At 39.6% G+C, this 23630-nt stretch overlaps 1 protein-coding gene across 1 annotated transcript in view; it reads right to left on the bottom strand.

Annotated features, from left to right (window-relative positions):
* Positions 1–23630, bottom strand: part of CEP128 (centrosomal protein 128) — a 446899-nt gene that overhangs the window by 403162 nt on the left and 20107 nt on the right. The window contains exons 3-6 of the mRNA XM_030884984.2: positions 18140–18263; positions 16781–16896; positions 13979–14070; positions 11117–11186 (exon numbers count right to left, since the gene is read on the bottom strand). Of these exons, the coding sequence (XP_030740844.1) occupies positions 11117–11186; positions 13979–14070; positions 16781–16896; positions 18140–18263 (402 nt within the window). The remainder of the gene's footprint in view (positions 1–11116; positions 11187–13978; positions 14071–16780; positions 16897–18139; positions 18264–23630) is intronic.

Here is a 23630-nt window from a genome sequence, read left to right as displayed (position 1 = left end):
TTTGCAGTTACCGTACTAGAGAGAAGTCAGGAAAACAGCAATCCACAGCTACATTCACCAACTCTATCCTCAAAAAGTTAACTGTCTTTCGAAGACTGACAGTGAACAGGGAGCTAGAACTTCAAGGCACTCTGCTGAACGACTTGCCTAGTTCAGGAAAGGAGGCTATGATTGTTATTAGCATGCTATCAAAATTAAACCAGCTTAAACAAACACTGAAACCACGTCAAAACTATTTCGACATAAGCTACGCCACCATCTTGCTTAGTGCATGGTGTGACGCAATGACTGTTTGCAGAGTGTTTGCTCACTGAGACGTTTTCACGTTTCCTAGTAGACGTGTACTGTGTCATCTCTTCCCCGTGAGTTAGCAGCTTGATCTAATGACTTGCTTCCAAGGAACAGAACACAGTAAAAATGATGCCATGCAACTACTGTCGCTACTTACCAAAAACTTAAGGTGACCAGACGTCCCACTTTTGGCGGGACAGTCCCGCTTTGGGGCATTTTTAAAAAGTCCTGATTTTTGGAAAGAATGCAGGCAAGCTAGGGAACAGCCTATTTGGTCCAAATAGACCAAATTTTTAATCAAGAATCCCACCCCCACCCCCAGTCAATGGTGTCCCACTTTAAATGTGGTCACCTTACAAAAACTGAGTTGTGTGTGGCTCGTCCTCTTTCTCTCCTGGGCTCTCCCAAAGCAGGCTGCCATACTGCGAGATACTCCATGGAGAAGCACTTACAGGAACAGAAAGAAGAGACCTCTGACCAACAGGTTATGAAGAACTGAGGCTTCAGTCCATGGATGCATTAGGAACTGAGTCTTGTCCAAACCAGTAGAGTGAGCAAGGAAGATGATCTCTCTCCAGCAAGCCACGAGATGACCATGATGGCAAAAGTCCAAGTCCATGCTACCTTGTAGAGCACTCCATGGATCCCTGGACATCCCTAACTAGACCTTTCCACAATAGAGAAATAACAATTACGGTATATACTCCTGTATAAGCTGAGTTTTTCAGCACATTTTTTATGCAGTTTTTGTGGTAAAGTTAGGTGCCTTGGCCGATATCCATGTCAGCTTATGCTCGAATATACACAGTATATATTTTTAAGATAAACTATTATTTGAATTTTCTGTCATGTACAGCTGAAACTGATCATGTGACAGAGACAGTCCTTCCTGAGCTGGAAAATTGTCTAGTACAGCCATGTGAACATGATAAAAACATTAATACCCGTGCTGTTTTAGTGAAGTCTGAAAAAAAAAGCTATAAATAAAATGATGAGATATGATAGCTGAAAGTGCTCAAAAAATAACAGATACAAAAACTACATGACTGAAACTGAATAAGAGCTGAATATTTCATGTGTTTCACAGTGGTAAAATTATAGTCATTCTGTAAGGTTACCGAAGTATCCATGCAGTCTTGATTATACAATCAATATACTCAGAATATTTCCCTTTTTTCTAGTGCTAGCCCACTTCAGGTCAATAGACAAGGTCATGATAAATGGAGAAAAGAATGAGACATTCAGGTTGGAGAAAGGAGGTTCATTAACAAACTTCGATATGCCCATGATTCAATCTTGCATGTATACAATTTGCATATGAGAGAAGAACTGGTGGTAAAAAGGTCATGCAGATCCAGGGCTGCAGTGTTCAGTATGAATACGGCACAATGTAAAGAAAGCAAAAAATCTTCACCACTAGACGAATGGACAAAAGCATGATAAATGGAAAGAAGATTGATGTTGTCAAGAATTTCAGTTTACTTGAATCCAATCAACATTCATGAAAGCCAAAGTCAAGAAATCAAAGGGTATATTGTGCTGGGGCAATCTTCTGCCCAGGATCTCTTTAAAGTGTGAAAGAGTAGCAGTGTCATTTTGAGGATTATGGGTGTGCCTGATCCAAGACATTCAATTATCTCATATGCATAAGCAAGTTGAACAAGGAACAAGGAAGACCAGAAAAGAACTGATGCTGTTGAACTATATTGTTAGTGAAGATGTTTGAAAGTACGGCAGTCTGCCAGAAGAGCAAGTCTATCCCTGAGCAAGTACAGCAAGAATGCTCCTTAGCAACAAAGCCCACATGCAAGAAGCACACCAGCCTGTATGATCACGAGTTGTCGGAGGGATCAGGTATCAGACATCAAAGAACGAAAAATCAAATCATAGTGAATGAGGGGGAGTGCAGAGTGGGGACCCAAGACGTATCTGTAGGCAATTGGACATTCCCTTGCAGAAGGGTTCCGGGGGGGAGGAGATGAGCCAGTCAGGGTGCAATGTAGCAATGATGAAACATATAATTTTCCTCTACTTCTTAAATGCTTCCTCCCCCCCACTATCATGATCCCAATTCTACCTTACAAATCTGGCTGGACCAGAGGATGTACACTGGTACAGATAGGAACTGGAAACACAGGGAATCCAGGACAGATGATCCCTTCAGGACCAGTGGTGAGAGTGGCAATACCAGGAAGGTGGAGAGAAGGTGGGGTAGAAAGGGGGAACCGATCACAAGGATCTACATATAACCTCCTCCCTTGGGGATGAAGAACTGTAAAGTAGGTGAAGGGAGACATCAGACAGTGTAAGAAATGACAAAATAATAATTTATAAATAAATTATCAAGGGCTCATGAGGGAGGTGGGAATGGGGAGGGAGGGGAAAAATGAGGACCTAATGTCGGGGGTTTAAATGGAGAGAAAATGTGAGGGCAACAAATGTACAAATGTGCTTGACACAATGGATGGATGTATAGATTGTGATAAGAGTTGTATCAGCCCCAAATAAAATGATTTTTAAAAAAGAAGTGAGGATGGCAAGATTTCAACTCATTTGGGCTTTGGACATTTAGCAGGAGACACCAGACCCCAGAGAAGGAGATCATGCTGGGTAATCTGAGGGTCCGTGAAAAAGAGGGAGCTCCTCGGGGAGATGGATTGACACAGTGGCTGCAAAAATGCATTCAAGCCTGGCAATAATTGTGGGGCTGGCACAGGACCGGGTAGCATTTCACTCTGTTCCCCATGCATTTCAGGTCCTAGCATTGCTATGAGATGTACGGGACTTGATAGCATCTGAAAGCAACTGCAACGTCCTGTCACACAACTACAACCCAGTCAGCAATAACCAAGGACCTAAAATACATCTCTCGTTTTCTTTCTTTGTTCTGATTTACAGTATTTTCTATGCTATATTTCTGTATTACTTAGGGTATAATCTGGGCTTCTTCAAAAAGGCTAAATATACATCCGTTTAAATAAGGTAAAAGTTGATTTCTCTCTCCTATGACAGTCCAGAAGAAAGCAGGGCAGCTTGGCAGGAGACTCTGCTCCCCAAATCTGACAGAATTTAAGGGTCCTTTCACCCACTGCTCGGCCATCCTTGGGAGAAGGCCACTTGAGGATTTGAGGATTTCAACCTTCATAAAAGAGGACTGGGAACATCCTGTTTAATGTCCTTGTCTTTAAGAAAATAACTGAAAAGTTGCAATACATCATTTTACTGTAAATTTAGTCACCTGGTCACACCTCTCTACATAGGAGGCTGGGAAATATCATCCTTACCTGAGTAAACATGTAACCAGAAAAACTTCAGTGGGGGAGAGGCGTTTCAATGTGTGGATCTAATATTTAAAGAAGTGAATACATGCACACTTCAGGCCAGTTAGAACTAGGTTAGTAGCTTCAATATAAACCTCAATGTTAGAGTAAGCCTCCTTCGATACTTCTGGGTTAAAGGTGAAATAAATGTTCATTTTCAGATGACATTAAAGGAGAATATAAAAATACTAAATTATAAAATTGAGCAATACCCAATGAATTTCAAATGCACATATCTTTAACCCCGAAAGTGCACTTTCAGAAATGTATCCTATTAGCAGCCCAGGGAGAGGGTGTGGTACTGTGGACAAAAGTAAATGAAAGTGAGCAAGATTTCAGAAGAAATTAAAAAGATGACATTAGTCTCAGAATAAGGATTAGTTCAAAAAATGTATTCATTTAATACTTTCTTCCCTTTTTTCTATTTCTAATATCTAAGAAAAATATTAGCAATGTCATCTAATACAAAAAAATTATATTTATCATAGTCTCCTATTAGATTTACTTCTGAGATATCAGAAAGCCTTAAATCTTTGTGTTAATTAAGAAAATACAAAATGACAAAGATAATCTTTAGGAAAGCTTCAACATTAGCATTTAATGAGGGGAGGTTAAACAAAAGCAAAAACATTGTCTGGGGATCTGCATCCTGGTTTTTCAATATATTGATTCCGAAGCTCTTTAACAAGACCTGTAGATTGACATCCATCTGAATGCATGTGTATTGTCACTAATGCTCTGTTACCACAAGCATAGTATCAACAAGTCCTCAGGTTCGATTAATGACCAACCATTGAAGAAAGAGTTGGATACATTGTCACATCTTTATTTAAACCATGACACTCCTATAGAAAATTAAAATAAAATCAATTTTTCCTCAATGAATAATCAAAGTTGATAATGGACTCATATCACATTAAACTGGGTCAAATCTAGACAACTAATGAATGCAAATCTACCCTGAGATGTGAAGCCCATGCAATATTGATTGCTTTTGTCATTGATAAGTGTTAATTAAAAATATTTTACTTTCATTTTAACATCATTGTTATACATATTAACAATTCCTTTCCAATAGACAATTTGAAATATAAAACAAGTAAATAAATCCATGATTCAAAAAAAATTAGCAAATCAGATCTTAGCATGTGTGATAACAGCCAAAACTTTTTACAAATAATGCATGATAAATTTTATGAACAATGATCACCAGTGGAACAAGAAATTCATGTATTTGATATGAAAGGGCTTTAAAGAGTTCATGGATAAATTCCATTATCTTGTCATCCCATCTTTCCACGAAGTTTTTAAAGCCCTTTCATGTATATAACATACATTATATATTTGTACAACATCTAAAAGTTTCCCACAGTGAATGTATGCCACTTTGGAATTTTATTTTAAACTTAAATCTGGAGGGGAAACAGCTGCAGGCTACAAGAAACTCAACACTTAAATAACAAACTGCCGCTTCTCTGACAGCATGCTATCATGAATTCACAAATACAACACAATATGTCAAGCAGTTATAAGATGTAAATGTTGACTTCAATTGGAATAAGTGAGTCACAAAGTCTATATTAAGCTTTGTACAATTGGAAGCAAACATCATGAGACTTTCCAAAATTCAACAATATTATTTTTAACTTTTTTTTTTTTAAACATTTTATTAGGGGCTCATACAACTGTTATCCCAATCCATGTCTTCTTAATCAAGAGTGCATATGTCCTCTGTGTAGTAGTTATGAGACAACCTAACACTGAAGGCAAACTATAGAAAACACAAAACAACCTATCATAACACAACTTTGTATGAAAACAAGAAAATGGACAATTGAGCAAAATGTTCAGGTGAGCTATCAACAATGCTCTGGGGTTACCCAATATCTAAGATTTTTTCCTGTTGAGATGAGTACACTAGTGGGCAGCTGAGTTGGAAAGACTAGTGTGTTGTAAAAGCCAGTGAGCACCAATGAGATGCAACATCCATTTGCACCACTATGGCTTCATCTGATGTGGGAGACTTCTCGATGCATGACAATGATAATATAAAAGACCTTGGGCTTCTTTTGAATTCACCTGGTAATAAAATTCCAAAGTGGCATACATTCACTGTGGGAAACTTTTAGATGTTGTACAAATATATAATGTATGTTATTATAGTTACAATTCACCTGGTAACAGTTCACCTGGTTACACTTCCAACCCAGAATAAAACTTCCAAATATATCTAGCTAATACTTGCCAATTTCATTTGCAATAGGAAGGAGGCATAAAAAAGAAATGCCAACTCTGTTTATGAGTATTATCTTCTCACACAGTGAAAGTTGAAACATAAAGCGCAATGTGTACTATGCAACTCAAGCTTAAATCACACCAAAAACCTAAGAGTTTCCGCGCACAATCTCATAGCACAACATTAATACAATTTCTACTGCATGTGCAAGCGCTTAGCATTTAGACTCCGTGACATATATACACCGATGGAAAAAGAAAGCCGACGTGCAGTGAAACACTGAACACGGTTGTTCACCGCAAAAGTCATTGATTTCCCAATATTTCAGGAAAGCAAATACTTTCCTTAGCTCATGTTCAAATAGATGACAGTATATCCATACAATGGAATCCTGAAGACCAGCAGAAATGAACAAACTGCAGGGACACAATGTAACTCCCATAAACAGCATAATTGTAATGTTTCCCACACAGGAAGCACGAAAAAGCATGGGCTGTGTGATTCCACTTATACAGCATGTTCAAGACCAAGTGGAATCAATCCGCAGGATTAAAAGTCGAAACCATGGCTACCTTTAGAAAGGAAGGAGGGGCTAGTGGTGAAAAGAGGTTTTGTGGGCGCCTGCAGTGCTCCATTTCTGGAGCCAGGGACAGTTACATAGGCATTATGACAATCCGCTTAGCTGCTCACTGACATACTACTTTTCTGTATACACGCACTATGCCTTAAACTTTTTTAAAAACTTTCAAGGAGAATTAAAAGTCTCAGCAGGCTCCCTTGCCAAATGACAGGCTTCACACTAAGACTTATGAGAAGGGCCAGAATATTAAGAGGACTTAGGAGAGGCACTTCTTAAAGTGCGTGTCCAGCTCCTGTTTAGATGGTAAGTAAATCAGACAATGGCTGACATTTCTCGCTGTGTGAGTCACTGAAATTAACTAACAATGGCACCAATCTGTTATACTCATCAGGGAACTTTTTTTTTTAAGTATAAGAGATTGTAGATGGTAAAATTTACCCTGGCGGTGTCCTTGGTATGCCTGGAAAAATCCAGAACACTTTATAGAAATATATATACATATACATACATGTATGATGCAAACACTGATCACACATGGACTGCAGAGATGTTGTCTACCTCATCAGAAGACAGGCATTGCCCTACCTTCACCTCTCCAGATTCTTCATGGAGAAATTTGTACTGAAACACAGGAGATCAGGTGCTTATTCATAATTTTGAAATAGAGCAAAGTCTGTTGCAAATATTTAACCCCTTTCAAAATAGAGTGACATATTTTATACAAATACCACCTGTTACAAGTTTGTTTGTTTTTTGTAGAGCCATATCACATTAGTTTCTTAGGTGTTCTTGTTTTCACATCATCAGGTTTGGGGGGATTTTGTTATTGTTAGGAGAAAATTATCAATAGTTACTATCACTAAACTGCTGTTCATTTGTGTGTGTGCATTATTTACAAGGGTGTGTTATATGGATGGGGGAATACAGTGTATCACTCTCTTAGCATACATGGTTACTAAATTTGAATGCCAAAGAAACTTTGGCATACAAGGGGATACCCAAGAAAAACAGGAATTTTTTCAAAGTTATGTATTTAAATTGTTTTATAAAACAACCTTATCACCTTTGAAGTGTTCCCCATTACACTTAGTACTTTTGTCAAATCTGTGATTCCATCCTTGGAGACATTTTTCAGACTCATCTGTTTGGATGGCTGACAGCACCTGCTGTCCTTTCATGTCCCTCTTCATTCACGGAAACAAGAAAGTCCCACAGAGCAAGGTCAGGTGAGTCAGGTGCATGGGGCCAGAGAGTAATGCTGGGTTTTGTTTTGTTTTTTGTCAAAAACTAACACACTGAGAGGGCTCCATGAGCATTATCATGGTGGCAAATCCAGTCCCCCGTCTGCCACAAATCAGGCCATTTTTGTCACGCACTCTTATGTAATCTTTTCAGAATCTCTAAATAGAAAGCTTGATTAAAAGTCTGACCTGGTGGAATGAACTCCAAATGCACTACTAGTCAAAATTTTTGTCGGTTTGAAAAGCTAAGGAATGTTAAGAATGAGCTTTTCATCAATCGACATTTTACCTTTTTTGAAACGAAAAAAAAAAACACTCATAGACTTGAGTTTTTCCCACAGCACTGTCCTTGTAAACTGTGTTCAACATCACAACAGTTTCTGTGGCATCTTTCCCGCACAGGAAACAAAATTTCACAACTACGTGCTGTTCTCTTAAATTAGCCATCACAAAAAAAACAAGTTTGAAGTGAAACTGCTTTAATAAAAAAAATTCACTGTGACCAGAGAGAACCTTCCCAGGCAATGGCACCGGGTGCACTAACTTAGAGCGAATGTCTCCATGCTCACCTAGTGGGAAAAATGCGTAACTATGAAAGCTCCATCCAACAGAGCTTTTCTCTTTTTTTTTTTGTGGGAGTATGGTACTGCCTCGTGTGTGTGTGTGTGTGTGTGTGTGTGTGTGTGTGTGTAAGGAAATGCAAACCCAGATGGAGAAAAATTACTTGTTTTCACTGCAGATTTTTCACTTTTATTAAAATGTTATGAAAAACATTCTGCAAATTTTCCTTTCCTTGAAACAAAAGGTATTGTGGGCAATGATTGAATACTCATTGCTCCTGAATTTGACAAATGTGCACGAGTTTAATAGCAATTCCTATAGATAATTTTCTCCTTAAAAAAGAAAGCATGATAAAGGAGCTGATACCAAGTAGAAGCAAATGTTTTGAGAATGATGAGGGCAACAATTGTACAAATGTGCTTGACACACAATGGATGTATGTATGGACTGTGATAATAGTTGTATGAGCCCCCATCTAGCTCAGAAACAGCAAAGCCCACATGGAAGAAGCACGCCAGCCTGTGCGATCATGACGTGTCCAAGGGATCAGGTATCAGGCATCATCAGAACCAAAAATCTTATAGTGAATGAGTGGGGGAGTGCAATTGGAGACCCAAAGCCCATTTGTAGGCCACTGGACATCCCCTTACACAAGGATATCAGGGAGGAGACGAGCCAGTCAGGGTGTGATATAACAACGATGAAAAATACAACTTTCCTCTAGTTCCTAAATGCTTCCCCACCACCACCCATCCACCATCTTGATCCCAATTCGACCTTGCAAGTCTGGCTAGACCAGAGGATGTACACTGGTACAGATAGGAACCGGAAGCACAGGGAATCCAGGGCGGATGATCCCTTCAGGACCAGTGGTGTGAGTGGCCATACTGGGAGGGTAGAAGGAGGGTGGGTTGGAAAGGGGGAACCGATTACAAGGATCTACATGTGACCTCCTCCCTGGGAGATGGACAACAGAAAAGTGAGTAAAGGGAGACTTCGGACAGGGCAAGATATGACAAAATAATAATTTATAAATTATCAAGGGTTCATGAGGGAGGGGGGAGCGGGTAGGGAGGAGAAAAAATGAGGAGCTGATACCAGGGGCTTAAGTGGAGAGCAAATGTTTTGAGAATGATGAGGGCAATGAATGTACAAATGTGCTTTACACGATTGAGGTGTGTATGGATTGTGATAAGAGTTGTATGAGCCCCTAATAAAACAATTAAAAAAAAAGAGTTGTATGAGCCCCCAATAAAATGATTTTTAAAATAGGGGGGGGGGGGCATGATCACTTAAAAGAAGATACTATATTCATCCTGAATGTCAAAATGTTGCACCTGCTCTGATGTGTCCAGGCGTCCTTGGTCTCGCGAACTGAAGAATGGACTTGTGGACCACAAACAGCAAGCAGAAAGGAGAATTTATTTTAAAAAGAAAGAAAAGCAACTGACACAGTAGGTGGGGGCTTGAGTGAGCTGCTGCTGAATGAACTGAGTCAGCGCCTTTTATCAGGTGTGAGGTATTTGGGATGTCTGTGCTGCGAGATTACAAACAGACCAATCCCAGGTCTGGTCACATGCCTCATTCCAATCATGAACCTGGTCATGCTCTGTCCACGGCTCGGTCTTACACAGGAATGGGCAAGGAAGTAAGCAGACAATCGGTCAGCAAAAAGAGTCATAGATTTACTGACTTAGTTTTAAAATCAGCCTGGGGGTCCAGTGCTTGCTTGCTTAAAATTTCCAATTGTCCTAGGCTTTTGAAATCACTCCTCCAGAAGTCCTGCTGCTCCCAATACTTCCCCCCAGGCCTCTTCTCCTCTCTCTGCCTGGGGCTCTCTATCTCCTCTCTCTCAAATCCACTTTATTTTTTACCTTACTTCCATCAAGGGTCGTGACTTGATAAAAATAGATCCCTGAATAATGAGTCAGTGACCTGAGTTTGAGAGAATAAAATAGGAGGTTTAGGGGTATTTTCAAATGGCAGCACAGCAAACAAAGCCAAGGCAGCAAGAACATCTCCAAAGCAATTGTAATGTTTTACATACTCAATGTTTAAAAAACAAACAAACACAATCCTGCTGCCATCAAGTGGATCCCAAGTCACGGCAACCGTACCGGGCAGAGCACAGCTGCCTCGGTGGGTTTCCGGGGCTGTGAATGATTACGGAGCAGAAAGCATCCCCTGTCTGCGGCAGAGCAGTGGGTGAGTGCTAACTGATAACCTGTGGGTTAGCAACCCAATACGTGGCCACTATGCAAACAGGGCTCCCTCCACTTACGTAAGCTGATCTGAAAATACTCAGAGGGAATAAAACAAGCACAACCAAATAACTATTTGTTTTCAAATATCATTCAACAGACACTTCGGCAGAAAACAAATCCTTGAAGCAATAGCAGACAACAGACAGTCTAAAATACAAAATAATAATAACAATATATAATTAATTGATCAAGGATTCATGAGGGTGGGAGGGGGAGGGAGGTAGGGGTAAAAAGAGGAGCTTATACCAAGGACTCAAGTAGAAAATGTTTGGGGAATGATTATGGCAACATATGTACAATTATGCTTGATATCATTGATATATGGAATGTTATAAGAACTGTAAGAGCCCCCAATAAAATGTTTTCAAATATATATATATATTGAAAAGTTATGAAACTTAAAAATTAAAATAATATTTCTATCTTTACTCAACCACCAACTAATGTGATATCCCAACCTCAAACAGCTAAAAGAAGTGCATGCATCTTTGATAAGAGGTACACAAATATATTTCTACACAAAGTGGCATGCACCACTCAAAAAGTTAAAATTCACCAAACTTCACCATCTATACACCACCTATACACCTATACAAAACTATTTATAAACAAAGAGTTCTTACCACTTCTTGCCTCTGGACATTAAGTTTTTCAGTCAATTCTTCCAAAGTCCTTTTTGTCTCAGCATCTGACCTACACAATCAATGAGAAATATTTTATAATGCCTAGCTGAAAAGTAAGTACAATGAATAAAATACACACTAACTATGCTTTACAGAATCCACGACTGCCTGTGTACCCACTCCTCCAGGCCACTAAGCTCCACCCTGCCCATCTTATGCTTTTGCTGGTTCATTAGCGCAGTTGTTCAAAACTTTAAATATATTCTATTGACTACGTTGTTGTGTAGTGCTTACGTGTTGGGCTGCGATCCACAAGGTCAGCATTTCAAAACCACCAGACGCTCTGAGCGAAAAACATGAGGCTTTGTAATCCTCTAGAAAGTGAGTCTTGGAAATTCACAGGGACGGGTCTACCCTGTCCCACAGGGTTGCTATGAATTGGCATCTACAGGACGGCAGTGAGGTTTTGAGTGACACCTCAATAGTTTTAAATAAATGTGCGTCTGCTTTTAATCCTTTATTGCTTACCTGTGTCATTTTATATGTTCATCTAGTGAGTGAGTCGGAATTGGCTCGATGTGTTATTTTGTTGTTGTTTTTGTTTTGGATTCCATTGCTATCAAATAAATTCTGACTCATAATGATCCTATAGTACAGAGTCGAACTGCCCTTACAGGGTTTTCAAGGCTGCAGTGTGTATGGGAGCAACCTATCACCTCTTCCTCCAGCACACGGCTGGTGGGCTTTGACTACCAACCTTTCACTTAGCGGCCAGGTGCTTAACCTCTGAGCCACCTGGGTTCCTCTTACAAGAGGGAGCTTCAAAAAGTTCACAGAAAACATAGAATTGAAAAATATTCTCCCACAATTTTTTGAAGTTCCCGCTTAAGAATTATTCCATCCTATTCAGATTGGTTCTTCATTTATAGCTGAGAGTATTCAGTTAAACTCTGAAGATATCAATCTGCTGAAAACAATACTGAAAATGCACACCTGTCCATCACTTCCTTGCCATAATCCTGGTCAAGTGATCATCATCTCTCATATAAACGCAAGCCCGCTGCCACCAAGTTGTTTCTGACAGTGCCAGCCTATATACTGGAAGAGTCCAGGCTGTCAGTGCACACTAACTAATCAGCTAATCATCTCTGCTATCATCCCTGTGTTTCCTATATTTCCCTTGTATCATTATATAACTATCTCCTGAAACTCATACCCCAGTGCTCATCTTATGCCCTCCTTTCAGAAGTATAAAAGCTATATAATAAAGATACTACAAATGTAGAACACACTATCGTGGAATGTTAAGTACCATTCTATTGATTTCATCAGTTTGTAGAAAAGAAATATCTAAATATCAACTAGTCTTAGGATCCCTGATGGCAACGGTGGATAGCTCTTGGACCACTAACCAAAAGGTCAGCAGTTCAAACCCACTAATTTCTCCTTGCGATAAATGTGAGGCTATGTGTTCCTGTATAGAGTTGAGATGGTTAAAAATCCTCTCAATGGCAGTGGGTTATTCCACTACAATATCAGTTTAAAATACTACTGTTCTTAAATAATAAATAATATAGTTCACAATTCAGGAATCTAAATGGTTTATTAATATCAACTATATGTTAAAATGTATCTGGAAACACCATATACTTTTTTTATAAAAATCATTCTATTGGGGCTCTTACATCTCTTATAGCACCATATACTCTAAATAGTATAGAACAGAGAGTGTGGAGACTAATTTCCTAGATTAGAATTCTGGCGCCAAGACATCCAACCTGGGTGATCTCAAGCAAAGTAAGTCATTTCACCTCTCTATATCCCATAAAATATAAACAGTAACAATGACAATCTCAGAGTTGATGCAAGGAGAAAACAAAATTACTAAGCATTAAATAAGTGCCCAATAACAGGAATAGTATGGTCCTTAATTCTTATACTGAATTTTCTGCCTTTCTTCTACAAAAGCTTGTCAGCTATGCAGACTATAGTTGATATTCACATGTTGACCATTTGTACATTGGACTGGTTTTGCTGTAGCAACACAAATAGCTATTCACTGGACGCTTGAGTGAACTGGATAATATCAACTTCAATTAAACACTGTTATTCTCCCGTCATTACTAGAAAAGCAGCAACAACAAGAAAAAGGAATCCCCTCAACAAGATGGATTGTCACAGTGTCTGGCACAATGGGTTCAAGAGTTACCATTGTGAGGGTGGTGCAGGACCAGGCAGTGCAGAGGGTTGCTATGAGCCGATCTGACTTGATAGTACCCAACAACATCAATCATCACAATATAAAGGGCCTTCAAAGAGTTCATTTTACAAAATTCATTCTCTTCAAATTCCATTTTCCATGCATTTTTGAAGTTTAAAGTTCATAAAGAGTCACTACAAATCTTTGTTTCTTGGAAAATAGGAATATTCACGTTCAGACATTTAAACTAACAGCTAAAATATCAGATGCTACAGGGGCTCGTACCATTGGAAACTGCCAAGGGTTGGTTGCACACGTACGCATTCACATGCTCACACTCTTATTCGGGGTTCTCCCTTTCTCTAACAGATCTGCGAGTGTCTGTCCTTGCTCACATTTCCTATCTCTCTCAGGGGTAACAAAGTTCCACTGTAGTAAGTTAAAATATTTCTTTCTGGCAATATAAAATCAACCTAAAGTTCAGCCATGATATGCTCTAAATTCAAAGGGCTTTGAACTATTCTATTAATAAAGCTTAAAACCTTGATAGAAAACCACTGGGGTGTTGTTTTTTCCAGTCTATGTAAACATGTCAGTTACAGAATCTATGTTATTCTTCTAATCATTCGTGCCTCCAAGTGAAAACCACATGCTGCTTTTACCGGCTTCTTCTTGAAAATTCCCTGGTGAGATCATCTCCAAGGCGAATCTGTTCACTGCTGAGGTCTCGAAGAGATTGATGTAAAGCATGAAGCTAATAAAGGCAAAACAGTTTTTCTTTTAGGTTTCTGTTGGATTCATCCATGACCGTTCACTAGAGGCAAAAATAAGTACTTGTTCTTCACAATATGCCCAATTCTATAATAGTTGGTATTTTAGAAAAACAAAATAAAATGAACATCCACTCTGAAAGTAATATTTTTTCCAAAGAAAAACAATTTTTTTAAAGCTATCAATAACATTAACAAATTCTCTCTATGGAATCGATATCAATTCTTGCCCTAGAGAAGGGATCAGCAAGCTTTTCTGTCAAGGGTCAGGGAGCAAATATTTCTGGCTCACTGGCTATCTGACATCAGTTATGCCTGCTGACCTCTACTACAGTAGTACAAGAGGCAGTTAAAAGACAAGCCTAGCCATGTTCCATTAAAACTTTATTCTAACAGCCTACGGTGCATATTATCAATCCCTTCCCTAAAGAAACTCCTGCCCACATGCACCTGGAATCATGTACAAAAATGGCTGAAGGGGCGTTATTCATAAGGGAACTGTAGAGACAAACTGAAAGTTCATCAGGAGTACAATGGAGATGAGTACACTGCAGGATAGTCTATCATACCTCGGTGAAAATTAACAAATAAAGGTACACACCCATTTGTAAAGAGAAATCACAAACATAACACTGAATAATAAAAGTCAGTTTACAGAAGAAGACACATAATACCATTTCATGAAGTTTGAAAGTAGCCGACACTTAATAAGCTCAAAGTAGTAAAAATGGTATGCTTTGGGAGAGGAGCAAACATATGATAATCCTCTATGTCTTAGTATAGTTGGTAGTTTTATAACGTTGACTCTTACTAGTATACTTTCAACCATAGATATGCAGGCTACACATGTGTATGTATATCATATTACACAATAATGTTTCCTTAGTTACCTAGACTTGCAGAAAAAAACAAAACAAGATTGATGCAGGCCCTATATGCCCATTGATTGAGCAATTTGTCGATACCAGCTACTGTGCTGGGAAGCAAGTGGCTCCCAGCCTAATGGGAGAGGTAGAAAAGTAAACTGCTAACCAGGACTTCTGAACGAGGGTCATAGAGAAAATATAGTGGCGTCGAAGGATAGGTCATCTTAAGATAAAACTTTAAGGACAACTTTAAAGAATGAGGAAGAACAGTTAAAAACAACAGAGTGTGGAGGTAACATCGCAAATGAGCGCTATCAGCTTACCATCATGAAGGTTTTACCATCATGAATTTCTCACTTTGCAAATCAGAATCTTAGAGCTCATTCTGACACCACCCTTTCTCTCATTCCTGCCCTCCCCACATGGCCAACTGAACTTGAAGCCCTTCCAATAGAACCCACGTAAAGCCAATCCCTTCTCTTCAACTTCATTTCACTATCCTAATCCAAGGGAACATCATCTCACACACAAAGAAATATCCTCCTAATCCGTTTGTCTTCATGAACACTATTTTGCACACCAGAGTCAGAGTGAGCTTCTGTAAGCAATGTTGCTACCCTCTCCCAAGGCACTCCACTGTCTCAGCCTTTCATGCTTCTTTGGCCTCCTGGCCTTCTTTAAATTGCTCTCTTCCTTCCTGCCGATCTATCCATTCGACCTAGAATGAGTCACACTCAGCTCTAAAATCTCAACCCTAGCAGCTGTTCTTCAGCAAAGCATTTCTGGAACAGAGCAGGATTCTCAACTCTACCTTCCCATTGTCCTGGGATCTACTCTACCATACATCTCAGTTCATCACTATGAGTGTATTCATACGTGTACTTAGTTACTATCTGGCTCTGCCTATAAACTGTAAGCTCCATGAAAAGGCAAGGGCATGTCTACTTTCCTCATCACTGTTTCCAAGCACAAGCACTAAATAAATACAATGAAAGATTAAAGATACAATTTTAATAAATTGTTTTCTGGTCCAGATTTAATCATATAGTCCATGTAACATACTTGGCACCTATCTGAAAAATAATACACTCAAACAAAGTTTCTCTGGGGGCTTTGTAAAGAATGTGACTCGGCTCTCTCTTTACCTCGGACTGTGTAGCATGCAACAGTAACTTAGATGAGGATCCTAAAAACAAATACTGGCCTTCAAATCCGAAAGCTTTCTAAGTGAGGCTATTACGGTCAGAAACTTCCCTAGTCATTTCCTAATTTGCTACCCAAAGCAAGAATAGAGAAATTTCAGCTCTTGCAAAGAAATTTAAAGAGGCAGGAGAATAAATAGATCCAAGAACTAAAATTTCAGAAATCTCTAGCAAACATATAGAGAAGCATGGACATGTCTTGCTTCATGGAAAGTGGCTCCATCAATGATTCAACAATCAGAAAAACTATAATGCTGGAAAAATCAATAGGGCAACTATACAAGGACTAACTCTTTCTAAATAAACTTAGCAAAATAAAAAGTAGCTGACTTTAGCAATACGTCAGAGGAGTTAGCCATCTATACAAGGAAACAAAGCATGTCCAACTAAACTCATTTTTAAATGTCCTACAAAACATAACTTTCCACAACAATATTCAAAATAAATGTGTGATGGAGATTAATACATTTAGAATGCATTGTCACCTTGATTAAAAAAGAGATCAGTAAAAAGTTTCTGATACCCCAACTCTCGGCCAAAATATAGCCATGAGGTTTCAAGTGTTAGTCATTTATATGGGAAAGTAAAGAAATGCTTGCATGCAGATTACAGAATTGTCCTATTACCTGGCCTACATCCGTCTCTCCAACAAAACGGACACCGGTTCTCGACTTCACTGCTCTGCTACCTTGTGAATCCCCATAGTCCTTGAGAGGTGAGGTAGGTGGAAAATGGGGGCTCTCTATACAAAAGGAAAAAGAATGATTAGAAGAAAAATATATGAGAAAAAGTCTTCCAAATTGTTTAATCAATACATACACACTAGCTATGGTATATGCCTGTCCCCTTAACCAAAGTTATTTATTTCCAAATAATCAAAGGATATTTCCAAGTATCCTGCTGTAGACGCTACATAAAATTTCAAAATTGGCACAAATTTTACTCTTAAAGCAGATAAAATCCAAAACACAAATAACCTGGAAACTCGAAAAACTGAAAAGCAAACCCATGTCAATTCTGACTCATACTAACCCAAAAAGGACAGAGTAGAACTTCCCATAGGGTTTCCAAGGCTGCAAATCTTTAGAGAAACCGACTTCCACATCTTTCCTTAAGCAGCCAAGCACCTTAACCACTGTGCCACTTGGAAATACAATATCTCCCAGCTCCATCATGCTATACTTTCCAAAGAAGCAGTGTGCACATGTTCCCTCGTAGTAAAAAAATTTGCTAACTAATGTTAACTTTCATTTAACTCCCTGAGATGTAACCTAATCCTAGTGAAGAAGAATTTTTCAAATGAGAAATTAATTAAAATAAACTCTAAATGGTGGTTAAAGTCAATAAAAACCAACTGACTGCATGAAAAAATGACTGGGTCCAATTTTTAATCATTATTGTAATGATTACCAGCAATCTTATCCTTGTGAGGTATTGATGGTCACTCTAAATCACCTCATCACTGCACACTGAAGCCTTTTTCAAATATAAATATGAGTGCAGCATGAAAGTGTAAGATTAACTACAAATTAAGTACTTCCACTTCTAATTTAGGCAAGGTGCAAATTTACCTGGTCTGCACAAGCATCATAGGATATTTCATAACCAACTATTCTAAAACCCTTAGTCTAGAATGTAGCGGGTAAAGCCGTACCCCACATACACATAAAGGAAATTTTATTTGTATCTTTGTTTTGATTCTCTGGTAGTTAACTATCCAAGTATTGGCAGATAAACCCTATGTGGCCTGTGGAGACTGAGCAAAGCAGAAAGAGATTCCAAATAAGTGTCTCACTTATTTCAAAGCATGCACGATAAAACCCTTCACATCCTTGATAACTGTGTCTTCAAGCATCTAGTCCACACAATTTTACGTTTGAGTTGCATTTTTCTAAAGACTGGGGGTATTTAAAATGTACTTCATATTGAATTACTATCAAGTCAAGCCAAAAGAAAGTTGTGTTCACCCCAATGGATGAGCTTACCTGCGGCAGCACCACCGAGATCACTTGCACTCAGGCTCGTAACAGAACTACTGCGCCCTCCCGACTGTTTCAATAAACGCTGACTCCGAAGGTGGCCTATTGATTGTTCCAAGCTTTCTTTTAACTAAATGTAAAAATATAATGAAGGGATTTTTACTTTTTTTAAACAACTTCTGAATATAAATAGGAGTCGGAATTTTTTTCTAAAAGCTACTTCTGTCACTACCGTTTCCGTGTTTCTACCATCTGAGGACTTAGGGAACCAGATTGAAATGTCTAATAATGTGCCATGCATGCTAAGAAATATAAAAAGGTCATTACATATCAGAAAGAAAGGGGAAAGCCTTCTTCCCTTTTAAGTATTCCTTCAGATATCCCAGGCCTATAAAAAACAGGAAAATTAATAGCTGTCCCACAACTGCTGCAACTGAAATTATATACTGTGTGCAGCTTTCCATCAGAATATTTCTTTCATTCATTCAAAGACTCATATCACAGAAGTAAGGATTCTGATGTTGGAGTATCAGTGAATACATCTGCCCAAATACTTTCTGCAAATTATTAGGGAGTCATCTAGGGCATGATATAAGAACACAACTTTTTAGACCTAACAAGGTACGCTTAAATGGAGCATGATGGATCCTTAGGAACTAGTCCCTGCAGAAGGGCAAGTCTGACAATGTAGACCAGGGGTTCTCCACCTTCCTAAGGCCGCACCGCTTTCAGACAGTTCCTCATGTGGTGGGGACCCCACAACCATCACATTATTTTCGTTGCTACTTCATCACTGTCATTTTGCTACTGTATGAATCGGATGACCGCTCCATAGGTTGAGAACCGCTGATGTAGAGGCTCAGCAAAAGAGATGACCCTTGACAAGATGGATGGATACAGTGGCTGCAACACTGTCTGGTTCAAACAGGGGGACCATTGTGAGGACGGCAGAGTCTCACTCTGCTGGTCACTGAGCCACTGTGAGTGGCAAGAAATAGACGGGGCCTAACAACAGCAATTCTGAGAATCATATCTGGGGACAGATGCAGACGTCGTCCTGAAAAGAAGATCCAACTACGACCCAAGGAAACAAGGAGGAAAGCTGAGGAAAACCATCTATTACAAATTGTTGTGAAAGTCCAGCTCTCTCATCCAAGGAGGGATAAAGATCAGTCAGAATAAGACTACAGTTGTCCTTCTGGATTCATGGTGGATTGGTTTTAGGACCCTTTAAGCACCTGTCACAAAATTGTACAGTATTTGCATATAACTTACGGACTTCTTACTGTTTACTTTGGATCATCTCTAGATTATTTATAATATCTAATACAATGTATATGTCAGGTAAATAGCACATTATGATCCCCAGCTTTTTGCTTTGACCACTTAATTTCTGAACACGCGCGCACACACACACACACACACACACACACACAAATTTCTGACTAGCAGTTGCCAGACCTGCAGATAAGGAAAGCCTCCAATAATAATGGAGTCAAAAGCCATCTACAGTTGTTTCAAGAGACTCATGAAGGAATTGAAAAGACATACTTTTCCTGTATTTTGTTCGCTCTTAGTAGGAGAGTGAGTGGACTCAAAATGTCAGAAGCAGAATGCAATTTGGTGAATTATTGAATACAGCTCTTCTAGCCAAAGCCTTTGTTACTCCCACCAACCAACCCTCATTTTCCTCAGGCCTCGGGGTACAGAGGGAGGGGAAGATGCTGACCATGTTATGCAATTCGACTGTGAATGATTGCCATCCTCGGAGTATAAAATGAACCATCGTAGAAGCAGCAGAAAGGACCTCACTACCAGCAAGAGGCAGGAATAGAGCGAATCCTCTGGACCTCAAGACCCCTGCACAGTCTCTCTTGGATGCAGGAGACAGCTTGGACACCAGAGGAGAAACAGGAGCAGGAACAGCAGAACCAGGAAGCACGGCCTGAGACACGGCAGGGGATTTGAAGCCCGAAGAGCAAGGGACCCTGAACGCTCTGGGTCAGGAGGCTGGCTTGTGGAGTGGAGTACCTCTGGGCACTTAATCCATGGAGTTGGGCTTGTGGACTCACAGGGCTGGGGCTTAGCGCCTTTGGGTTAAGGGGGTTGAGGCTTACTGGAGTGATGTGCCTCTGGGCACTGAACTTGGGGAGCTGGGTTTGCAGGATCGTAACGGCATGCCATGTGGGCACTTATTAGCAACTCTAAAAGAGCTTTGTAACATGTCCTAAGACTGAACATGTCCTGACTGCATTCTGAGCATTTCTCACCTGAATTATAATGTGCCATTTCCATCATGAACCTCATCGTCATGATCTTTGCATGTGAGTTCTGTGTTGCCATTGCAATGAATAGAGCCCAGCAATAAAAGTGCAGAGCACTGTGTGAGACAGAACACACACTATGACAGTACCCGGTGTATGGGTGTTTATTTGCTAACAAAGCTCAAGCTGTAAGGAAAAGCTGAGGAGTTAAAATGAATTTTGACACACACACACATATCTTGCCGCCAAAAGTCACCATGGAACATATGGAAAAATATTGAAGTGAAACATCATCCCAACTCTAACTGAAATGACAGATGCTGAAATCAGTCATTTCACAAATATGATAGAAAATGGCTTGGCAACCTCACTGAAAAACTAAGATGCTACATCCTAAGTCATTGAGGATGAACATCTGATATATAAAGCCTTACAAATGATCTATTAAAAGTAAATGAATTAGATACAGCATAATAGCAAACATAATAGCAAAACCAGATCTTTCCCCTTGAAACACAGAGCTACATATTGTAATGTGTTAGGCTGGGTTAACTAGAGAAACAAATTCAGAGATACGCATATATGCATAAGAAAGAGCTTTATATCAAGAAGTAATTGAATATATCAAAAAAGCATCCCAAACCAATCTAACTGAATTCCACAAGTCTGAGACTAGTCTGTAAGTCCCTCTTCAGACTCACGCAGCCACTTGCAATGATGCAGGATGCATGGAGATCACAGGCTGGTGGGTTGCAAAGTCGTGTGGATCCAAGGGCAGTGGCTCTGGCAGCAAGGACCTCAGGGTCCACCAGAAGGAAGGTGAAGGTAGAGAGAGATGGGGAGGTTCCCAGGGCCCTCCTTATGAGAAGGCCATGCTCACAGGGAGACATCATCAGGCTGTGACCTGATTGGCAGGTGAAATTCCACCCCCTACACTTTTATATATGTTCAAGTTGACAAGAAATTATGTAACTACCACATTGTAATAACAAAATTAAACTCTAAATTGGAAGTAATAACAATATTGATCCATGATATCTAAGATAGTTTATTGTGCCAGCCTGGCTGATAAACGCAGGTGGGATTGACTGAAGGGCAGAGAGATAAATGGCTTGGTGAGCCTTGCCTTTCTTGTCTCTCGCTCTGTGATCATCGGACCAGTGTGCGGCTGCCTTGCTTGTTCTGTGCCTCAATTTAAAGGCTACACTGCCTGTGGGACGCCTAGCCTGTGGACTGTGTTGCTGTAAGTTGAGGTCCCTTTAAGACTTCTCTGGAGCTGGGGACTGGCGGGTGGTGACCCGTCTTGTGATTGGCTGCTGTGATGACATAGCCTAGCTCTCTCTACAAATAGAGGAAGATCTGGCAGCAGACTAGACTTGAAGGACTGCTAGTCTCTCAACTTTCTCTCACGGACATGAGTTGCACTAAGCCATTTGTAGTGCTTTCTAATTTAACTGTTCATTTCTTGTATTGTATGTTTATCTGTATATGATTTAACAGTTCATTTCTCATTATATATCTAATTATCTTTATAAATAAATATATTAAATTATCAAGAATTTGGTTTTATCTCTCTAGAGAACCCTGTCTAACACAATACCTAAAACAAATTTGAGAACTCTGAATATACAAAAATACAATAAGATTTTTTAATGGGTGTAAAATTATAAATATCATTTAAAACTCTTTGGGACTGTACTTCCAGGTTATGAATGAGATCCATTCCAATGTCTTTAAGTCAAATGTGTAGGTAAGTCAGAACTGGTGCCGATAGCTCTTATTTAGCCTTGCTTTAGTGCAAGAAAGGAGACTGGAGGCACTGTGGGACAAACACGGAGCTAACTAGCACAAGGTCAGTGGTTCAAACCCACCAGCCACTCCACAAGAGACACATGTAGCTATCTGCTCACATTAAAATGTAAGGTCCCAGAAGCCCTATCGAGGGTCCCCCTATGAATTGGAACCAACTCAAAAGCAGTGGGTTTGGGATTTTAGTGCAAGAAAAGACTTGCGCCCCTTTTTAATGAGTTCAGAAAGACACATGCAGTTTGTTGCAAGTAGTAGTCGGTTCGATCATCTCAAAGTAAGGCCAAATTTAGATAACATTGCAGGACAAGGATGAGTTGCTCATAAGCCCAAGGACTTACTGTCATTGTATAAACAAACCCAACTTAAAGTCCAATAAAAACAAAGCTAGTAAAGTTACATTTGACTATGATGTGTGAAGCTATTTTGCTAAAACTGTGTCAGTGTTTGACAGAGACCACTGCAGAGATTTTTCACCCAGGACAATCATCTTACCACTAGCCCGCTGATGACTGCCTGTTCTATCCCTTCCCTGCCAGAAACACTACAAAAGCGGCATCGAAAACATGCCATAACAGAGTTTCACCTCAACATGATTCAACACATCATTTACGTATTCGGTCTGTTTTTACCTCTGCTCTTCTGTTACTAAACTAAAACCATTATAGAATTCTAGTATCTTACCAGCATGAATACACAAGTAAAACTTGGAAGCTGTAATTAAATGGCAATGCTTGTTTATTACTTTGTTTATCCAAATCATAAAGATTTGTTTGTCAACTTAAGAGTGAAGTTGTATAAGCCAAAGACAAAACAATTTGAACATCGAAAGAAAATAGTAACTTTAAATACATATATACCTGGTGAGTGTAGAACAAACAATATTCAACAAAAAAAATATCACTGGTCACTACTGGTAGATGCTATGATGCCAACTTATTATATTAGAAACTAGTGTAATGAGAAAAAAAAAAGATACATGATTTCAGATAAAAGAAGCCCTAGTGGTGTCACAGTGGTTAAAGCACTCAGCTGCTAACTCAAAAGGAAGGCAGTTCAAACCCACAGTCCATCCACAGAGAAAAAAGCTTCTTTAGAGAGTTACAGGTCTTCCCCCAGAAGAATCTACTTGAAAGGACGGCAATGAAGCTGCAGCTAGGAGAGAGGGGCATGTCTGATCAGAGCAAATGGGAGCACTTAGTGGGAGGAAGAGAGAGTGGAGCACATCCTGACCCACCAGGCCTAGAGGACGACATCCCACTCTGAACAGCCAGTGAACAGAGTGGACAATATGGCTGATCCCACCATGAGACACGCTGTCCCTTGATGGCCCCGGGCTCTAAGGGGGACAACACTGGAGACTCAGTGTCGGGACTGGCCCAGACGGACCCTGAGACACCGAGGCAAACCACAAAAAGCGTGCGGCA

The sequence above is a fragment of the Echinops telfairi genome, unplaced genomic scaffold (genome assembly GCF_000313985.2).
Source record: "Echinops telfairi isolate 266 unplaced genomic scaffold, ASM31398v2 ScPeMD7_18;HRSCAF=68, whole genome shotgun sequence".
NCBI lineage: Eukaryota > Metazoa > Chordata > Mammalia > Afrosoricida > Tenrecidae > Echinops > Echinops telfairi.
Note: the sequence above shows the minus strand (reverse complement) of the source record. Positions and strands in the feature narration are given on the sequence as shown.